The sequence below is a fragment of the Culex quinquefasciatus genome, chromosome 1, assembly GCF_015732765.1.
Source record: "Culex quinquefasciatus strain JHB chromosome 1, VPISU_Cqui_1.0_pri_paternal, whole genome shotgun sequence".
Lineage (NCBI taxonomy): Eukaryota > Metazoa > Arthropoda > Insecta > Diptera > Culicidae > Culex > Culex quinquefasciatus.
The window spans coordinates 8,261,629-8,281,495 of NC_051861.1; the positions used below are offsets into that span (position 1 = coordinate 8,261,629).

General features: G+C 42.6%; 1 protein-coding gene across 1 annotated transcript in view; it reads left to right on the forward strand.

Annotated features, from left to right (window-relative positions):
- The window catches only part of LOC6036517 (cadherin-99C), a 198,336-nt gene that overhangs the window by 142,643 nt on the left and 35,826 nt on the right, over nt 1–19,867 (forward strand). The window contains exons 6-7 of the mRNA XM_038250705.1: nt 3,044–3,232; nt 6,840–6,905. Of these exons, the coding sequence (XP_038106633.1) occupies nt 3,044–3,232; nt 6,840–6,905 (255 nt within the window). The remainder of the gene's footprint in view (nt 1–3,043; nt 3,233–6,839; nt 6,906–19,867) is intronic.

The following is a 19,867-nucleotide window of genomic DNA, read 5'->3' on the forward strand; positions in this document are numbered from 1 at the left end:
AGAACTTTCCTTCATCCCAGAGTTAGATGTTTACATTTTCTCCGACCAAGGGGAAGGTTTTGAAAGCGGAGGTCTTCGTCACAGGTACAACCGCGGAAAACATCAGCCGCCTAATGTTGGCTGTGGGATTTGGCGCTGCAGCGATAGCAGGTGACTTATGGTGCAAGTAGGCTCTGCGTCGTGGAGGCCGTTAGTTTTCCTTCTGCGGAGATAAATCACAGTGCCATTACTCACGTTCGATGGTGGAGCACATGCAACTACCCGGTTAGGGTAGAGGTAGCGATTGTTGGCATGCTTGTTTGGTAGCATTTTTGACAAGTCCCACAATCTGTCATTTGACCATATTCAAAACAGAATGTAAACTGCGCTTACGACATGGTTCCAGATTCTCCCCGGCAGAAAGATCAACCCGTATAGAGCAGAATTCCGCAGATTGTCGAGCTGCCGAGCTTTGCATAGGTCATACCTGCACATTAAAAGAGTATCTGTAGCGATATTTGCTTCCTCCTTGCATGCGAGAACTGGAAAACTGGAAACATCTGAATCTGCCGTTGATGTTCATTCCCGTTTTGATGCACTTTAATAAAGCAATGTAACACCTTGCTGGTCGTGTACAACCGGTATCGTTGATGGGTTTAGTTTTCATTACGTAATTTATGGGCTGCCATTTAGTGTGGAGGGAAGAACTTGATAGTGGTGCCAATGAGGATTTTTAGCATCAACGTCGACAAAGTTATAAATGTTTTTCTTACACAGCTCGACATTTTGGAAGTTGGTGTCAGTAAACGCTCTAGTTTCATCAAGGTATGATATAGATTTGGGCTCTCTGAACACGCTGCAATCGACAGAGTTGAATTTTAGTTAATTTCCCGCCAATAATTAAAATGTGGGTAGGTATAAACGCTGTTGATTTTTTTTAAAGATTTTCTGGAATTTACTGGCTTAACTTAAGAAATGTTGAGATGTGTTATTTTATATTTCAAAAAGAGCACCGATTTCTAAGCTTTGACCTCTATTAGGTACCCTCCTCCAGCATATAGCCCTTATCGTCCGAGGGTCGTAAATCGCAAGAAGCCGCAAAACTTGTCCATTCTCTCGCCAGTAACTCAGTCAATTCGACACGAACAGCAACAACAGCACTATCTTATCCTCGTTTATGCAACAAAGTACGCTCAATTACCGTAAATCGTCATAAATGGGCTCGTCGAGGCACTAAAGTAAGTGAAAAGTGAGCGCAAAAACAAAACACATTTTACCCCCCTCAACCGTACTGGAACCCCCCGCCAGTGGCGTGTTACGTCGCTCAGGTCTACAGGAAAGCCCGTCTTGAAGTACGTCTCTTGCTCGTGTGTCAATAAGTGTTTTTAATTTATGGGTGGAGATTAGCTTCTTGGTTGACTTTTGTACACACTAGAACTCGTCCTAGACACGCAAAAGTCACGCACTTTGGAAGATGGTCGTCGCCCCTTTTATTGAATCAATTACCAGCGCAAGTTATTTGCCGCTGCTACAATGTATGGTCGATGCCTCAATTTGCCACCTATGGGCGTGACGAAAGATGAGACCTTTCGCGTGCAGGTTGTATTGCGCCAAGTATGGTGTGCTTAAGGTCGGGTCAAGCTGCCAACCGACGACATCCGCCCGGGTGAAGGATGGACTTGCTTGCATTCTCCACATGCTTGTAATTCTGTTTATTGATACTTTCGTGTTGCGAGAGATTGCTTAGCGAACATGGAGAAGGTGGAGACAGCATCCTTGAGGATTTTTATTGCACTTTTACGGACGCAATGATGTCAGCTTTCAAAATTATGTATTTTTTTCTGAATGCAAATTTGTAAAAATCAATTTCTTTTGATTAGGAAAATCCTTTCAGAATAGAAAAAAATATCTACTCCCTCTATTAAAACCCATTTCACTGTTCTGTCAGTCATCGCCACAAATCAGCTCGCGACTCTTCTAATCCAGAATGCCACAGCTCATTAGGACTCTTTTAACAGCGTGGTTCGTTAACTTTAAATGGGTTCGTGATAAATGATAAACGGAGAAAAAACACCCAGCTGATTGCCAACTCTCATCTCACAGGAATGGTTCGGCAAACTGACATCTCATCATCATACCGCGCTTTCTTTCTCTTCTAGGTGAAGAGATCTGCAATAGCGGGAAAAAATGCATGGTGAAATGCAATCTTCCCTCATGTTAAGGCTGGATTCCAGCAGAGTGCATTTCGCGATGAGTCGTTGATAGTTCGCATAATCGCTTTCGGTCAACTTTGTGAGTGTGGCGGGACGCGCTGACACCTCAAAGGGGTTAGCCTTTCTTAGATTTCAACTGGATCGCGAGAATCATAACACAAAGATTTTGATATTCCTTGGCTCGTCGGAAAGTCTTCCTGGAACACCCTCTGTTTACAGGCCAGGACAGAGATAAACGACCCGTCCGTCCCATTTCCGTCTCCCCATCTGAATAGAACTAATCAACCTAATCACGCTGAAGACACTCACCGCGCGTCAGGTCAAACTAATTCCGCACGAACTGCACATTCCGCAAAGCGGGGTTCGTCACCGCACCACCTGTTGAAGTCTCCTGCCAGGAAAACCCTTGAATCTCGAGAGCTCGTCTCCGCGACTGTTTGCATAACCCTTGGCTAGAAGAAATTATGCAGCGCGAAATGATTAATTGAGACAGCAGCCGAGTCGAGTGATGAGCAGCACACTCTTCCGACGGGATCTAGTTCTGGAACTGGATGCGTTCCGGGATGGAATGTTGAGTGAAAAGGGCTTCCAGCAGCCACGACCGCGAGCCCGATGATGGAGATGATGATGATTTGCTCATTTTGGACCACGCGGAAGGGACCCTACGGGGGTCCTCTTTTGTGCAATTTATTTCTTGCCACGGGACTTTATCTAGGGGGGGAACTCTATGAATAAAGAAATTGTACAATATTTTACCCCGGCTATTATTAGTAGAGCCTCATGATTTATGATGTTTGCTTTAATTTGTTTTCGTACCGCCCCGCTCAATTTACTTTTTCTTCTTCTTCCAGTCAACCCCGGTCGGGACGACCATCTTCCGGAACGTCCAGGCCCAGGACAAGGACGCCGGTGTCAACGGCCTCGTCGAGTACTTCGTCGTCGAGGGCTCCCAGCAGAACATCTCGGACATCTCGCCGAACACGCTGACCGCGGCGGACGGGTACGGGGTGTTTGCGATCGCGTACCCCCACCAGGGACAGGTAGGAACGGGGAAATGCAGCAAAGTTGCTGGGGGTTAAGACAAACTATTAATTTTACTTATATTATATAAAGCATACTTATAAGATTAATATTTAGCAGCGATTTTCACAAGAATGTGCCTTTTTGGATATATTTTGTGTATTTTTGGACCTGGTTAAAACTTACTTTCTATAGAATCAAAGAAGTCAAGTTATGATGTCACCATGATGCTGCCAGGTACACAGATTGTCTGTGTTTCACAGGCTTTTGAAATTGTGTCTAAACATTTTGTGATGCACAGACAAACACAGACTTTTCAAATATACACAGATTTTCCAAAAACGGAGTGAAAATTCGATTTTTGAAAGTCAGGATGGTTTTGACAACACTCTCCCCCTTCCCCCTCGCTCATCAAATTTTTAGGAGAGGGTTGTTGATGTTCGAGTTTAGGTCAAAGTATGTGCACAGACATGCACAGACTTTTTTCACGCAGTAGTCCAGACTTTTCAAATTCTGACCTGGCATCCCTGGATGTCACTTTAAGAAAAAATATATTTGTTTTGGTTTTGAAAGACAGTCCACAGTTTTGAAAACATTTTTTTTAAAGCTTAAAAAATTTCCTTTAAATTTATCTTGGACACTTGAAGAATGGTTCATTAAAATAACAATCGTGTTTATTTTGTATTTCATGGTTCCTTCGGCAATGTTGGCAGAAAATGTGATTTTCACTGAATATTTCAATACACTACTTTTGAAAACTCTGTATCTATTTTATGACGCACTTTATAACCATACTGTCTTCGGGAGAGTTGTTCAGGACATTCAGGACTATACTTCTGCGGTGTTCGTTTCATAAAATAATAAAACATAAATTTTGTATATTCAAAAATTCGAAAATTCAAGTTTCCCCATAGTAATTTCCATACTAATTTCATTCGCTTTGCGCCAACCGTGGGCTTAAGCAATCGCTCCCAAATTTTGGGAGATTGTTTGGGACCCTAAAAGAGATCCAAATATTGTGTTGCTGATTGGATTTATATCATTTTAATTTTTTTCGGCCCGTGGCTTAATGGCTACGGCTCCCGCCTCATAAGCGGAAGGTTCAGCGTTAGATTCCCGACCCCTTGAAATTTGTCGACTGTAATTGAACTTTGAATATTAACAAAAAAACGCATAGAATCAAGTGGGATTCGAGTGATAGAAATCACCATCAATAGCATTTTTTTGAAAATCAGATGATTTAGGCATTTAAATCTATCATTATGAACTTAGATTTGATATATGAGTCAAGTTTACCAACATTAAACATTTTTTGCTATTTTTTAAGACTGAATTTTCCGTATTCAAGAAATAATCAAGCGTGACGTCACGGTCTCACGGACCCCCCCCCCTCCCTCCCTAGAGCGTGACGTACTTTATGGACGACGCCTTTCCGGTGAATTAAGAACGTTTAGGTTATAATTAACTTTTTTATTTGAAATTAAATTTCAATACTAATATCATTAAAAATGTACTGACTTTACTATCGAATTTTTCAAAGTCTTGATTTCTTGATTGATTGAATGTATTTTAAATTATATACTATCGAATTTTAGAAGTTCAATGAATATTTCAATTTCAGTCAATGGTTTTTTATGACCCCCTTTTTGCTGGCTTTTTTATGGTGTCATGAAATAAAAAATGACCTTAAAAAGTTTTTTTTTGCTTGCTCACGGGATACATTTCTTTTTGAACCATAAAGACAACCTTACGTCATGATTCGAAATCAAGTTTTAGTGACAAAAACTTAAATTAAAAATCCCCAAATTTTTTTACCGTGTATCATTTTTTTCAGTGTTGTCCTTATCCATACTTACAACTTTGCCGAAGGCACCAAATCGATAAAAAAAATTCTTTAAAAGATACAGATTTTTGAATTTTCATATATATCATTTTTTGTATGTACAACTGCCAAATTTGTATGGAAATTTATATGGACAAACTAATGATGCAAAATGGCTTCTTTGGGCATACGGAAGGCACCAAAAAAGTTTAAGCCGGATTAAAAAATACATAAGTATTCGAATGACCGAAATCTGAGAGAATTGCTCATTTGTTAAAAGGTTTCTATGGACAACCCTATGATATAAAATAGCATCATTGGAGTAATTTGAGAGTATACGCAAAGTTTTGGCAAGTTCAAAAATGCAAAAAATAATTATTAGTCGTAGAGTAACACAGAATTACTCACGGTAATCCGATGGACATTGACATTAGGGTGAGAGGGATACACTCAATGTTTACATTTGTTTATAGGACCTAATACAAAAAAGAAGTCCAGAACTGATCTAAAATCAGATCTTAAATATGCGTCAACGTGCCACCTCAGCTTAGATGCTATGAAGTAGGCTATATTTATGAAATATTGTGTTTTTGCAGCCTAAATCTTGTTTTGAAGCAACTTTGATTGTTAAAATATAACGAACTAATTTCTCATGACATTCCATCCTCTAAGCAAATTCCTTCGCTGTAGAAGGCCAATAAAAAAAACCATCCAGGGATGACATTTATTGTCCATCATTGACGCAATCATGCGTTGCCAAGAGTACTGTTGCTGGGATAGCACTTTTTATGGTCAGGTGTCCCAGTCGGTTCCCCTCTTGAGACTAAACCACACACACAACCAACACATTTTAAATGGTCTGTCCGGTCGTCGTCGTCGTCGTCGTCTAGGCTTTTATCGCGGTCGACCCACTCCGCACCGACGACGATGACAGCCGTCAATTAGATCTACCCGTCGGATAAGTGAATTAATAATTTTTCCCACTTTCCTTTTCCATCACGAGGACGACGCGGTGCTCGATTATCAGTGCTCGTGTGTAGGATATAGGGCTGTTTAAGTGTTTAAGAAACGGGAATAAAATAACAGCACAGTGTATAAAAGTCACACCGCGGGAGATTTGTGTTAATTGAAAATTTATTGAGCTCCGATAGCCTCGATTATGACACACACCGCGCGCGCGCGAGACGTTTATCTTAATCTTTCCGGGATGACTAGATAGTGGCCGTAAGTCTAAGATCAATTACTGGACCTGGGGTGGCGTGCACGACGCCCACGACTCTAAGCTCACTAAGCTGCTTTTTCTCACATAGGACGCAAGGGCTGTCAATTGTTTCGACAGCTCTGTGGTTGCGAAATTGGAACCAGGTTGAATTATTGCGGTAGGTACCTGCACCTTCAAGACAATTTCTGAAGGCAAAGTGTGTCAAGAAAAGGGATGGTTGTTTGGTTTTATGGACCGTTTGATACACGACCTGATGGGTTGGGTTGGCTGATCGGAAGCTGTTCGAGTATCACGTTTTACGGTCGTCCGATGCTGGTGTGGACAGCTGGATTGATTGGGATGTAAATCTAGGTTGCGATTTAAACTGCAGTGGAGAGTGTTAAAAACCACAGGAATTTCAGCAAATAAAACTCTTTAAAGTTACTTGACTTATCATAACCAGCTAATCCGCTAAATTAGCACCTGAAATTCGCCACCGTTGATCTTTACCGAAATTGCATGCCTTCAGCAGCATAAAAAAAACCATCTCATTAACGCGTTTCATTATCTCTTTTCTCGCCCTCTCCACCTTAAAAAAAAACAGGTCACCGTCGTCAAAACGTTGGATTACGAGCGCATTCAGCGGTACTACCTGACCATCGTCGCTTCGGTAAGTAACTAATTTACGCACTTAATTTTATGCTGCGGCGGACTTAAGCCAGGGGGCTTTCCGTTTCGTGACCCGTGTTACCTGAACACGCGAAATTAGATGTCCTCTAGCAGCAGGGGGTGAACGGACTCTAAATCAATTTCCATAAATCTGCACACAAAGTTGCATAATCTGGGAATGTGCTGCATTCATTGGCCGTTGCGCAAGAATTGATATTTCACATCCGAAGGAACTTTCCACGGAACAATGTTTCATTGGAGCGACCCACGGGCAACAGTGCTTCTATTCGATTATGGTGGCTCTCTAGAGTGGTTCGTGTAGCCAGAACTCATCCCTTTTGGTTTATTTTTATTCCCGCGTGATTCAATGGCCAGATAAATTTGTTCCCTTCATTACGGGTTGTTCTCATGAACAGAGTGCATCGGTTTCACCGTTTATGCAAAGCTGCTTGAAAGGGATGAATGCTGTGTCCATATTTGAGATTTAACGCCAAGGCGTAACTGGGCGTCACTCGAGCGTTACGCAGCGTTCAAATGTATATTTTCAGCAAACAATTGTCCAAAACAAATATGAACGGTTGGACTTAGCCTAGGGTATTTTTTCCCATGACTACAACCCCCTTTCAAGCTCATCTTCTCTTCGGTACACGCCACAGTTGAACGTGCCCGCGTTGGCACGTTTATTAATATTATTTCCTCTCTTCGATTCGCTTTTACTTTCGGCTCGTAGATTATTGTTTCCCTTTTTTTTTCCTCGCAGCCCCCCCTTTCTCAAAGCATACCGTGCGCCCCGCAACGATTGTTTCGATTTTCATCTTCATCCGAGAGCGTGTTTGCTCGCGGTCTTCCCAAAATCAATTCCACGTCGAGCCTGAACTTCGTTACAGTTCAATAAGGAAAACCAGCAGCGCGCTAACTCAATTTGTATTCACGCTCGCGCGGCCGGCCCGCCAAAGGTTCAGCTCTTCAGCTAATTTAATATACTTGGACCGGCCACAATGGGTTCCGAGCGGAGGAAGGCAAACTATTGCAGCTTTGAAACAAAGGGAAATTCTTTTTGCTGGCCGCGGGGATGTTTTTTGCGAGATTTCCTGGTGGTAGATGACCTTTTAGAGTGGCGGCTGTGCCGCCAAGTTGATTGACCTTTTGGAGCAGTAAATTGGCAGTATCTGGAGCTATTTGGTTACATTAAACGCTTGGGCGTCACCAAGCGTAACTAAGCGTTACATGTACCAAACTGGTTGCAAACTTGTAGAAAATCACTCTTCGGGCCTTGCCTTCAGCTAGGAGTCCCGCAGAGGATGAGAAATGATCATAAGTACACCGGTAATTGCCAATGACATGCCGTGGCAGCACGTTCTCGACTGCGACTGGCACCAGGCAACAAAGTATCACTTTCAGCACCTGTCACGATAATCATGCTCACCATCATCGCGCTCGCCTAGTTATGACCCAGAGTTGATCATGGGTCCTGAGTGCACCGTGTACCTCAACCAGGTCGGCAAAATATGTATTATCACGATGTTTTGCGAAATTTTTGCACCGCCGCCGCCGAGGTTCTTTATGGATAATTGCCAACCCTGCTACCTAGCCCATGGACACGGAGCGCGAAAGTAAAAGTCTCAAATTCCGACTTAACGAGTCTTCAACGCGAGCGTCCAAATCGAGAAAACCCTATCAATTGACTTTATACAAATTCACATGATCGTTATGACCAATTCGCGCGCGCGCGCCCGCTTCAACGAGGAGGTCTATTCAATCGAACCGTTGAAAATCTTAACATTTCACGATTGCACCGCGCGCGCCGTCGCGCCGGATTTGGAAACACTTGAACATCAACGGCTTAGAATTCCGTCCCGCGGAGAAGGTAGCACGTGGGAACCGAAGCTTATTGAGGATTTGGGCACAGCAGCCGTGTTGCGTGACGTCTTTGACGTCAACGTTCCCTCGGATGTACCCATGAACTTCAAAAACCCCAAAGACGCGAGAGGAACCATTTACAAAAACAAACATAACTCATTGTGAGGTCTCGGGATTTCTCACGCTACACTTGCCACAACGACTACAACTCCATACGACGACGAATTGCCGGAGTTATTATGCAAGTGGGTTATCGTTCACGACTTGTCTACCCTTCAGCACGAGGCAGAGAGAGAATGGTTCTTTACCGGTGCCGACGCCGCCGTCGTTGACGACAGCAGCGACCTGATCCTCACCTGGTTAAAATAGAAATTAATTGGTTGTTTAACATTACCGACTACACCGATATACGCGACGGCTATCCGTCCTGTCATGTAGCATGTGGATTGGGGACGGGGAGGGGGAGCCCTAAGACACGCCAGTGGAATCGAGGAAGATACACGACCTGAACTTTAGCTTTAATGTTATTGTTTTTATTTATGTTTTTGCAGTTGTCTAAATTGGGCTTCTTTCGATGCAATATTTGCTCACTTTATGGGTTAACCCTCGAAAGGATGAGCTGCTTGAATTTAAAGACAGATCATAGTCAAGTCCAAACAAAGTCAATGGAGCCGCCAAGTTGATTGACCTTTTGGATCAGCAAAATTTCAGTATCTAGGGCTACTTGGTAACACTAAACGCTTAGACGTCACTAAGCGTCACCGAGCGTAACCAACCGTTACATGTACAAAACTGGTTGCAAAGTTGTAAGAAATCACTTAGGGGGAATATTCAAGTCCAGACAAAGCCAACAGTCAACTGAGGGTTAACCAGCTTCCCATTGCCATTAATTGAGGTTTTGCACCACGAAGGTTCGCCCCGTTGGCCTCAGCTACCCAGTTCATTGAACAAACCCGTTGACTGAACCAACTGGCTGCAGCTTTCAGCAATCTGATACCTTCCCGTGAAGTCCCAAGTGGCAAAAATTATGCACACGCAACAGCATAGCTTACAATATCAGAACCCGACAAGCGCGTTGCAATTAATTTACACACGAGTGCCGGTGGTGGCTCGTGTTCACCTTCACCACGCGTGCAAAATGTGCATCGAAATGCAGTTTTGTGAACGCAGCCCCCTCGACGGCATAATGGCTATTCAACAAAAAAAAGGTAAATCCCATCGTCACCAGACCGTGCCCATTGTGGACACCGCAATTATCCACCTGCAAGATCAAATACGGCACACACCGTTATCGTGGAAATGTTTTCACAAACACCTGTGAGGGGTTTTTTTGCGGCAGTTGTCGCACCCCTCGGTAATTAACTTGTTCAGGTGGAAGTGTTAATGCAATTGTTGCGGAAGACACCGGAACAGAGATTGATCTTGCTTGTAGACTACGCCTGTTAGATTGTATAGTAGAAAAAAGGTTTAAGACAAATAAGACAATTTTGAAATTGCTTAACGTCTATTTCTTGAATACTTAAACACAGCACCGAAAGAAAAAGGTGCCGGCAAACTGTGAAAAAGCTCATAAATTTTCCAATTCTATGACACCCGGCGTTGGAGGAGTGTCAACGCGCCATCGACGCGTCGCCAAGACGTTTGGTTCATTCACAAAATCGATGCCGGTCGTCGGTAGCGGCCCGCGTGTTGTTCATCCAACAGAGTGAGTTTTGAATGGTGACGCACACGCACAGGTGGGTGTGAAAAGTGTGCGTGAGTGGACAAACTGAATGATAATAGCACAATGGTGGCTTGTAAACAACTTTGTACGGTTTTGTGAAATAGACTTTAGTCGATTGGCCTCTAAAAGCGAGTTAAATTCTTCTATTTCTGAGGTCCTAAATGACCATAAATTCAATTTGATCATCAAAACAGCTATTTGAAGCTGTGCCACCCGATTTCACGATGAAACGCCTACCCGTAACCATGCGTAACTGAGCGTCACTTGAGCGTTCAAGCAGCCCAAAGTGCGCCAAATATCCTGTTATAAGCCGTACACTCCTTGTTTCACCTTTCAAGGCGCGATTTATACCCTATGCTCAGCTCAAACCATCCCAACGCGTGGTCCCTTCTCCGTCCCCTTCCAAACTAATGATGCCATTTAACAAGCATAGTTTCATAATTACAGATTTATTCCTCGAGTGACTTGATCTCAGATTTTGCGCGGAGGCAAGTCCCCTTCAAGACATCAGATACTCACTGCTGCTGACTGCTGGGCACACAGACACATTCCGGTGGCATATTCGAGCTAATTTAAATGGCGCGATATTAGAGCGTAAATGTGGCATTTTTATGGACCGTTTTATGGCCCGTTCAGCGTGGCGGCAGCTCAGTGCTCTAGATCTTGATATGATTATTTGTGTACGCTTGTAAACAAAAAAAAACTGAACCGCTGCAGTGGGACTTGCGCTACAGTAGTGCCGGATGAAAACGAACCCTTTTAGGTTCACAGCAGCAGAGCGCAGTGTGGAGGGAAAGGTAATGAAGTGCATTTTGAATGCACTTTGATGGGAATAAATGCAGCACGATGGCAGGAAGGAGATTTCGCTGCAGGGCTGTCACTTTGAGCGTGTGCACGCGAAGGTCAGTTTCGAGTTTCCCCCTCACACTGGTGGAGATCACCCGAGGTGTTTCTCAGACATCTTCCAGTACAGGGAAAATCCGATGGTTTGACAACTTTTCTCTGATTTGTTCAGTCCAGTTTACACTAGGACGTTGAATTTTACTTTGCACAACATTTAAAAGTTTTCGTATAAATTAAGAAAGTCAAACCATCGATGTTTCACTGTAACAGTTCAAAACTGGTCGTCCAATCCAAAGGAGAAATCAATAATCGTAAAAATTGAATAATTACGATGCTTTCAATACGATCAAATAAAAGATAATTATGATGAATAATCTTAATACGATGATTACAATATCGGCTCGTTTTCACCCCTGGAGGAGAACGTGCGATGAATCAGAATAGAGGTCGGAATTGAACCATTCAACCAGCTTACTCTCCACTCGTGCGCTCGCTATCGAGTTTCCAGCTGATTTCCATTTAAATGCTAATTAGCGTAAATTAATAATGTAAATCTTCCCCACCATACGTTCCAACTTTCTCGACGCTCGGCACGCTTCAAGTTCAATTAACGAACGCTAGGATAACGCTCGAGTGACGCATAGCCGTCACGGAGGTCAGGAAATTTGATATCTCCGGTACGACTCACTCTATCGGCTTGAAAACTTTTGCATTTTTCCTAGCCGCGCCAAATCCGACAGCCACTAAATGGCATATAATTGATTAGCTGTTCAGCTAACGTCTCACTTGAGGTTGGTTAGCAAAACAGCATCCGAGGATTAGCGCGTCACAGTGGTCCCTCATTAATCAGTTGGTGGCAAATCTCACAACTTTGGATTGCATAACGGAAGGCGTTTCGCCCATACTTGTGTAACCCAACCCCGATCACCGTCCAAACATCCGCGGGATTCCTGTAGCGCTTTCGTTACACGAAAATCAAAACCCTCAAAACAAGTTGATCGGTAGCTCCGGATGATCGTAAATTTGCCGATCAATTTATTGCGATAAATCGGTTGGCAAAAGGAATCGCGCGAAACCGGCTCGACCGAAATTTACATATTTTGGCGCGTTGGGCAAAAAGCAAAAGTGGCTTCCTGTCGCGAACAAGACGACGGGCTCGGATTTTGCTTGGAAATTTATGGACGAGAGAGGATCGCGCGCGCCTGATTGAGGAGGGCTGATCGTGCCAAATTTGGCAATGAAAGCAGGTGTGAATTGATCCGCCGAACGGGGGCACGTGGTGTAGAAAGTTTGTTTTCAAAAAGATTTTGTTCAGTTCAGTTCACACTACAGCCTAATTTTTGTGAATATTTAAGCTCAGTTGGGTTCACAATTTTCTTCACTAAAATCTACACGCCCATTCAGAACAACTCAAACTTACTCTTAGTTGAGTTTTGACGTTTAGAGTCCAATTTTAATGAACATTCTCAGAACTAACGTAAACTAAGAAAAATCACCTCAGTGTCAGTGTCTCAGTGAAGTTCACCTAAATCTCAGTGAAATTCACCCAAATTTGACGGTAAACCAGAAATCTCATTCCAGAGAAGGTACTGTAATGACGGAAACTGAGTGGTTTCAAACGAGGGTGTACAGAGTTTTTCTTCGTTCAGCACAGCTAAGTGGTCAATGCAGTTCAGCTTAGTTTACACTATGACATTTTGTCAGAAGAGTGAATACTAGTTTTGAGTTATTTTCACTCAGTTTTCACTAAATTGCTAAGAGCTGTTAGAACCTGGTGCAGTAAAGGATAAAATGCAAAACCATTCAATTCAACATTGTTTTAAATGCATTTTTGTTATTCAGTCCAATGTTTGGTCAGTCCTGTTAACAATACCTGATCTACAGTTTTTTCCCGCGTTCGGGTGAATTTCCTAAATTCTTAAAACCAAATCTAACACTTGGTTTGGTTTTGACGAAAACTGAGTGGTTTGTAATGAAGAAGCACAGAGTTTTTCTCCGTTGAGCGCAGTTAATCGCAACAAAATCAATTTCGCGTGCGAACTTTCTCCACCCACGAAAGAGAGAGGAGGCAAATCACGCAAAGGAAAATCGCTCCCGAACTTCTCGAAGAAAATCAATCTGCTGATGATTTTTTTGTGAATTTCCTTGTCAGCACCATATTTATTTCACTTTGTTTACACACATTGCCCATCTACAGAAGTAACACTTGCAAGTGTAGTAGTGAAAAAGATGTTCCGCCGAATAATCAAGATGATGATTTTTTTAGATTTCTTTTACCGATCTTTCGTGCGCGAGAGAGGAAAGCTGTAGAAGAGTGAATGTTGAGCGAATCTCACTTTGAGTTATTTTGAATTTTTGATTTTCTAATAAAGAGATGGTATAACCTGCTGCAGTAAAGCAAGGGAATGATAGAAAGAGAGGAATCACAAATCCGAATAACTAATTTCAAGATTGTTCGCGTGGACACCAAAAACGCGATCAAAAATCAAAGTGAACGAATAAGGCTTTTCTGTCGTAAAATAAACTTTGCAGCCAAAAACCAGTTATTTAAATCAAATTCAATATTTTTGTTCAAATTGTCATTGCCAATTATGTGTGCACTTATGTCCAAAACCAAGATTGTTTAGTTTTTGCTCGTTGGTCTGACAGTCTTGGTCCGACAGCTCTATCATGGATTTTGGTCTGAACATGGCGAGGGATAGGACACAGCTTCCTCTTGCAGCAAAGAACAAAAAAAAACATATTTCTACGTAATTTAATTGATTTTTTGTCGTTCAGTCTTAAGTGTGGTCAATCCTGTAAACAATACACGATTAACGTCATGATTCGAATTCCCGGACGCTTCGAAACCCGGACACTTCATCTTGTTTTATCAATTATTTGGATATAAGTTCGCATTATGAATGTCAAAACTGTGTTATTTGATGAATTCCAACATCAACTTTCATTTCAAGTTTGTTTGAACGCTGTAGTTAGTGCCAAAACAATTAAATACAATAAAATTATAAGTTTACCAAAAATGCGAAACATTTCACTTGAAATATGTCATAGGCGTTCGAAGCACCAGGAAGGCAAAGCAGAAATTTATGGTTTTGATTTCCTTAAATTCTGGCAAATTTTTATATAAACTATCGATTGTTTTGATGTTAACAGCTTATTTGAGACCTAAATAATGCCATTCACTAACATTTCAGTCCAAATTTTTGCGATTCATTAATAAAATCGAGTGTCCGGATTTCGAATCAGCTTTTATCAGTGCCCGGGATTCGAAGCACAACAAGTCATTTTAATTTTAAAATTCTGATGAAAAATTTTTAGAAAAGACATATTTTGCATGCATTTTCTTGAAACTGAATGTTTATACTACATCCTGATGATATTTTTACATTTCCAACTTATTACATGATTTATTGCCAGCTATAACAAAAATGATATGCTACTAAGTGTCCGGATTTCGAATCATGACGTTAACAGTTTCCCTCAGGTTTCAGTAAATTTCTCTAAATTTTCGCAGAATTTTGACGAAAGATCAAACCAAATCATTTAGCATAATAACTCACTTCTGAGTAGGTTTGATTTTGATGAAAACTGAGTTATTTTGAATATGTTTATATAAAAAAACGATTTTACCCAAATCAACTCGATTTCGACCACACTTGATCGGTTTTGGTGACAATCCCCCAACCACTTGGCACTCTCCGCGGCCCTCGAAGTCTCGCCGGACCGTGAAGTCTGCCCAAAAGTGACCACCAACCAGTTTCGGTCTCAATGCCAAGTTCCCGCCAAGTCACTCCGCGTAGGTGTGCGCGCGCCGGTGAGATTTCCGCTCACAACACTGGAGCGCGCAAAAAAGCTTGCGGCCGAGATTTCAACAGCTTTGGGACAACCATTTTGTCGGCAGGTGTAGTCCCCGTTGACACAGAAACTAATTGTTTGTCCACTGCGCGCGCGCGTTGACATTCGTGCAAATATTGTGACGAGCTGATCAAACACGTTCACTTTGGGGGATTTTTTTTCCGGAGATTTCTGGTAGTCGATTCCACTAATTAGGGTCAAGTGATACTTGACACCGCGCATGAGTCACTAAACCGCGTTTGTGGCGAAATTCTTGCACAAAAAAAAAACTCACGTCGCACGTTTTACTGTCCGGGGTTCGTCACGTATTCGTCCGTTTGAGTTTGTTTTTGGCGAGATTTTGGGTGGGTGATAGTGCACGCTTCTTTTTTCGGAGTGATTTAAGTACACACTCTCGATGATCCCACCTAGAACTCCCCTCCACACGGTGTTCGCCTAATCGGCCGTAACATCAGTGCCCCCAAAATGGACCCGTATCTAATTTGCATATTAATTAAGCAATTTTGCTTGCCTAAGCTGTCCGTGCGCGCTCGCGCACAGTTTTCTGCGTCTAATCGCTGGGCGATCTCGCGCGCCGAGTTCTAGTTCTAGAGCACAACAAGACTTTAGCAGAACCGCCCCCCGCCACTCCGCCGAGAGCGATTCGTTGAAGGTTAACCACGTCAGCTTTGGCTCCCGATTTGGAAAGGATCTAGTTTTTTTTTCGTCGAGTTGACTGCTTAAGCCATTGTTAAGCCCTTTTATAGTGGCCGCGCCAAGTTCTGCTCGTAACGATTCATGAGAGATTGATTAGCGTTGGTCGTAATTCTTGGACTTGAAGATCTGGCTGATTAGCCTCGACGGGATCACTGGGTGTCAACGACGGTTCGGATTTCGGGTGTTGCGCAAGTTCCCACTCATACACGTCACGGCCAATTGTTCAGTCGAGTGCGCCGCGATGCGGTCAATACGCGAGGCGAGATCATCTTCGTGCAATAAAGTAAGCATTTCAACACAGCGTTGATCGTGTGCCGCACCAGGGAGACCCTAATTCTGGTCTCTTGATTTAATTAACCTTTCACTCTTGCAAAGCTGCGACGATCGGCGATTGATGGTTCGCTTCAACAGGTTGACGTGCGGAGTACCTTCTTGTCCTCCTGGGTTGTTGATGGTGGCGGCATTCCTTTTCAACTCTTTGTGTGAAGTATGTGGTCAGTGATGGGGTCTTGAGGGTACCATCACTCGGTTCAGGTTGTGGCGTAATTGATCAGTGTGATCCGATATCTGACGCAATGGAATTTGGCCAACGACAAAGTTTTGCATGACTGTCGGGTTCTACTAAACAATCCAGGCCTACTGCGTTGCAGTAACCGCAGAGAAGATTCTGATTCTGATCACATTTCACAGAATCAACAGGGAAGGAAGATGCGTGGACATACCTTACCAAATGCTCCGCAAGCATTGCAACACAGTCCTTTGCTGATTTACCACACTTTGAACGCTCCCGTGACGCCTGGTCACGCTCGCGTTACACCTCGCGCCAGCAATAAATCCCACCACAATCCAAGAAGCGACAAAACGCTCAATACTCGATCAATTTATCGCGCGCGACGCACTTGTTTGACCCTCTGTTCGACTGCAATTTGCATTCTGATTAATGTAATTCAAATGAGCATAAATCCAGTCCAGCGGGGGCTCCTGCAGGCAGGTCGCGGCATGCACCTTCTCGGAACCATAAATCACCGCGCGTGGTCCAAGGTTTCTCGTATCCAAAAAAATCCATTCTAAACCTAACCTCTGCGCGACTTAGAAATCCTTTTATGGGAAGATATTTGCGGTCGCGACGCGGTTATTTTTTCGCTAAATTGAAAAAAAGTGAATAAAACAAAAAGCAAAACTTGGAACTCCGAGAGGTGCCCCCACGAAGTCACTTTAGCATGTGCAGAGATCGAGATCTAAGGGGGCACCATACAAATCGAATGTGTGTGTGTGTGTGTACAGTCAAGGACCGTGATCGTACCACGTCGGAGCAGGTAGGTAGGTACCTCTCCAAAGTCCATGTTCTGTGTGCGCTAGAGCAAACCTCTTACCGGTTTTTCTAAGTTCTTCTAGCACTCGACGTCCACGCGAAGAGATCGAGAGATTTTGCATTTTGTTGATTTATTAATGGTGGAGTTGGGTACTTTGGTTGAGGTGAAGTCTCGGATCCGGAGTCATGCGAACCAGAAACGTTGTTGACATTTGAACCCCTCGTCGGTGTTTGGATCTAGATTTTGCAGATTCTACTTGTCGAGAGGGTTTATTAGCGGTTCAATTCGTGTCGAGAAGCTGCTTCCGGGACCAGTCATGGCAGGTTTCCAACCCAAGTCTCACAAGTAGTTCTGAATATTTGATTTAGATTTTCACAACACTGCTTGATTTGCAGTGGTCTTTAATTTACGGGATCAAGAGACCCTGGAAGCTTGAAGCAATTCCTTGAGCCAGCACGTGTGCACACTGGGAGCGAGGACTGCGAGGGAAACTATATTTAATAAACTCTCCCACTACTTTGACTGCAGGGCCACTTAGTTAAGGGCCTTGCCAGTATCGCCGGGGGGCTCGCAGTAGTGTATACAGGGTGTCAGTTAGTTATAAATAATTTTTACAATTTAGTGTCACCAAAAGTCAAAAACTCTTCGCTTGTTTTTCGAAAAAAAAATTAAACTAAGAACAATTGTTGACAATATTTTTCAAGTCGACACCCTGCATCTACCCTGAACTTGGGCGCGCTCAGGCAGAACTGGAACGCTCAGGCAGAACTGGAACTGGAGCCAAATCGATTTGTTTATTTTACCCACAATACAGCCACAATTGCCGCTGGCCACCATTTTTATAACCCCCCGAAGGACCGGCAGCACTGCTGGGGCTAAAATAAATGGCGTTGTTCGGGCTAAATGACTGCAATAAATTAATAAAATGCCCCCTCTCTTTCGCACGCCCTCTCGACTGCTAGCTGCGGCTGCACTTGGACCAGTTGACAAAAATCGAAAGCACCACTTTATAAGCCGTTGATTAATTTCATGCCTATCTCGTGATAAGTGTGGCATTTGAAAATGAAGCAATTTGTGCGGCCGGGGCCGGTGTTTGTTTATGGATATTGTTTTGATTTGTGCCGGCACCAGCCTGAACAGGAAACTTAAAATGTTTCCCAACCCCGCGGACTCCCGACTTTAGCAGACCAATAAAGTTGCGGTTACGCCCCTGGTAAGATTGTGCAGCTCGCACGCAGGAATTCGATATTTGAGATTTCTCTCTCGCGTTGAATAAATTAGACTCCAACTGCATTCGATGCAGTAACTCCCAACAAGTCAGAAAAACGAAACCTGTCCCCGGGGTTGCAACGCCAACCAGTGTGGCAGCAGGTGGATATAAATTAGAGGAAATCTTTCTTATTCCGAAAAAAAAAAATTAAACGGAAAACGACCCCCAGATAACTTGTTTGGCGTTCGAACATGGAGATAACTTATTTAAAAGTGATACTAAATTAGCGCTGGAATCAGCCGGACGAGAGCGCGCGCGCGCTCGGTCGGCCACGGAACAGCAGGACACTTGGAATGGTTTATTGGGGGTAGCTCGGGGTAACTCTGTGGGCCTTGGCTATGGGAACGCCCCACCGCCGATCGAGAAGATCTTGTTAACAAAGCAATCGATTATGGTTAATAAGTGATACAAGATCTTGATTTTGGTGGTTTCCATCCGGGGAGATAAATTGAATGTGGCACTTTTTGTTATAAATTTTCAGTCGAATGAGAAATAAGATACTTGTTTTCATTTATTGTTTCGAACTAGCTATAATTTAAAACGGACAAACAATACAGTCCAGATTCGAATATTCGAAGCCCTCGAAAAAAAATCACTCGGATTTGAGGCTTTTGACACTCGAGATACATTAAAACAAATTTTCGGCCCAATTAATAAATGTGAGTTGTAATTTTTAAATAAAAAAAAATCAACAATATGAGACAATTTACAAAGGGTATTTTTTATATTTAAAAATGGATTCTCGCATCTCACTTTCAAAAGGTCCCATAGGAATGCCATGGCGCAATGGTTGTTTTGAAAAATTACTCTAGGATTCATAGTTTCCAAGGAATCATCCATTGTACAATGAAATTATATTTGGGATCACTCATAACTACTCATATTTCTTCATTTTCAGTCTTTGCTTGGCCATATCGCAGCATTCAAAGGTCGAATCCGCCATGTTTCGAAAGAAAGTTGTAGAGCATTTTCTCAGCTAATATTCGTAAATATTTATTTCAAAGGTGAACGAACATGAACACCCTAATTAAAATTTCGAAATATCTCTAGAAAATTTTCTTAAGATTTAAAATGCTCGGAAAACGTGTCCTTTATTTAAATTGCACTTAACTACTTTTTGATTTGAATTGAATTTTACAGCCAAAAATGATTTTTGGTAATTTTGTGCAGTGTATTTTGAAACTTCTAAAAAAATATTTTTTCAAGAATTTATAAGGCCGTTGTAAATATTTTTTTAAAGTTTATGCCCTTTCTTCAATTTTAGCTCGAAAAATCAGGGGATAAAAACAATTGATTTTTTTCAATTAAATCAACTGAAAACCATTCAAAATGCATTTTCCAGCGTTAATAATCACTTTGAGTATGATTAAAAAAAAAAAGAGAATGAAGTTTTGTGAAAAGTC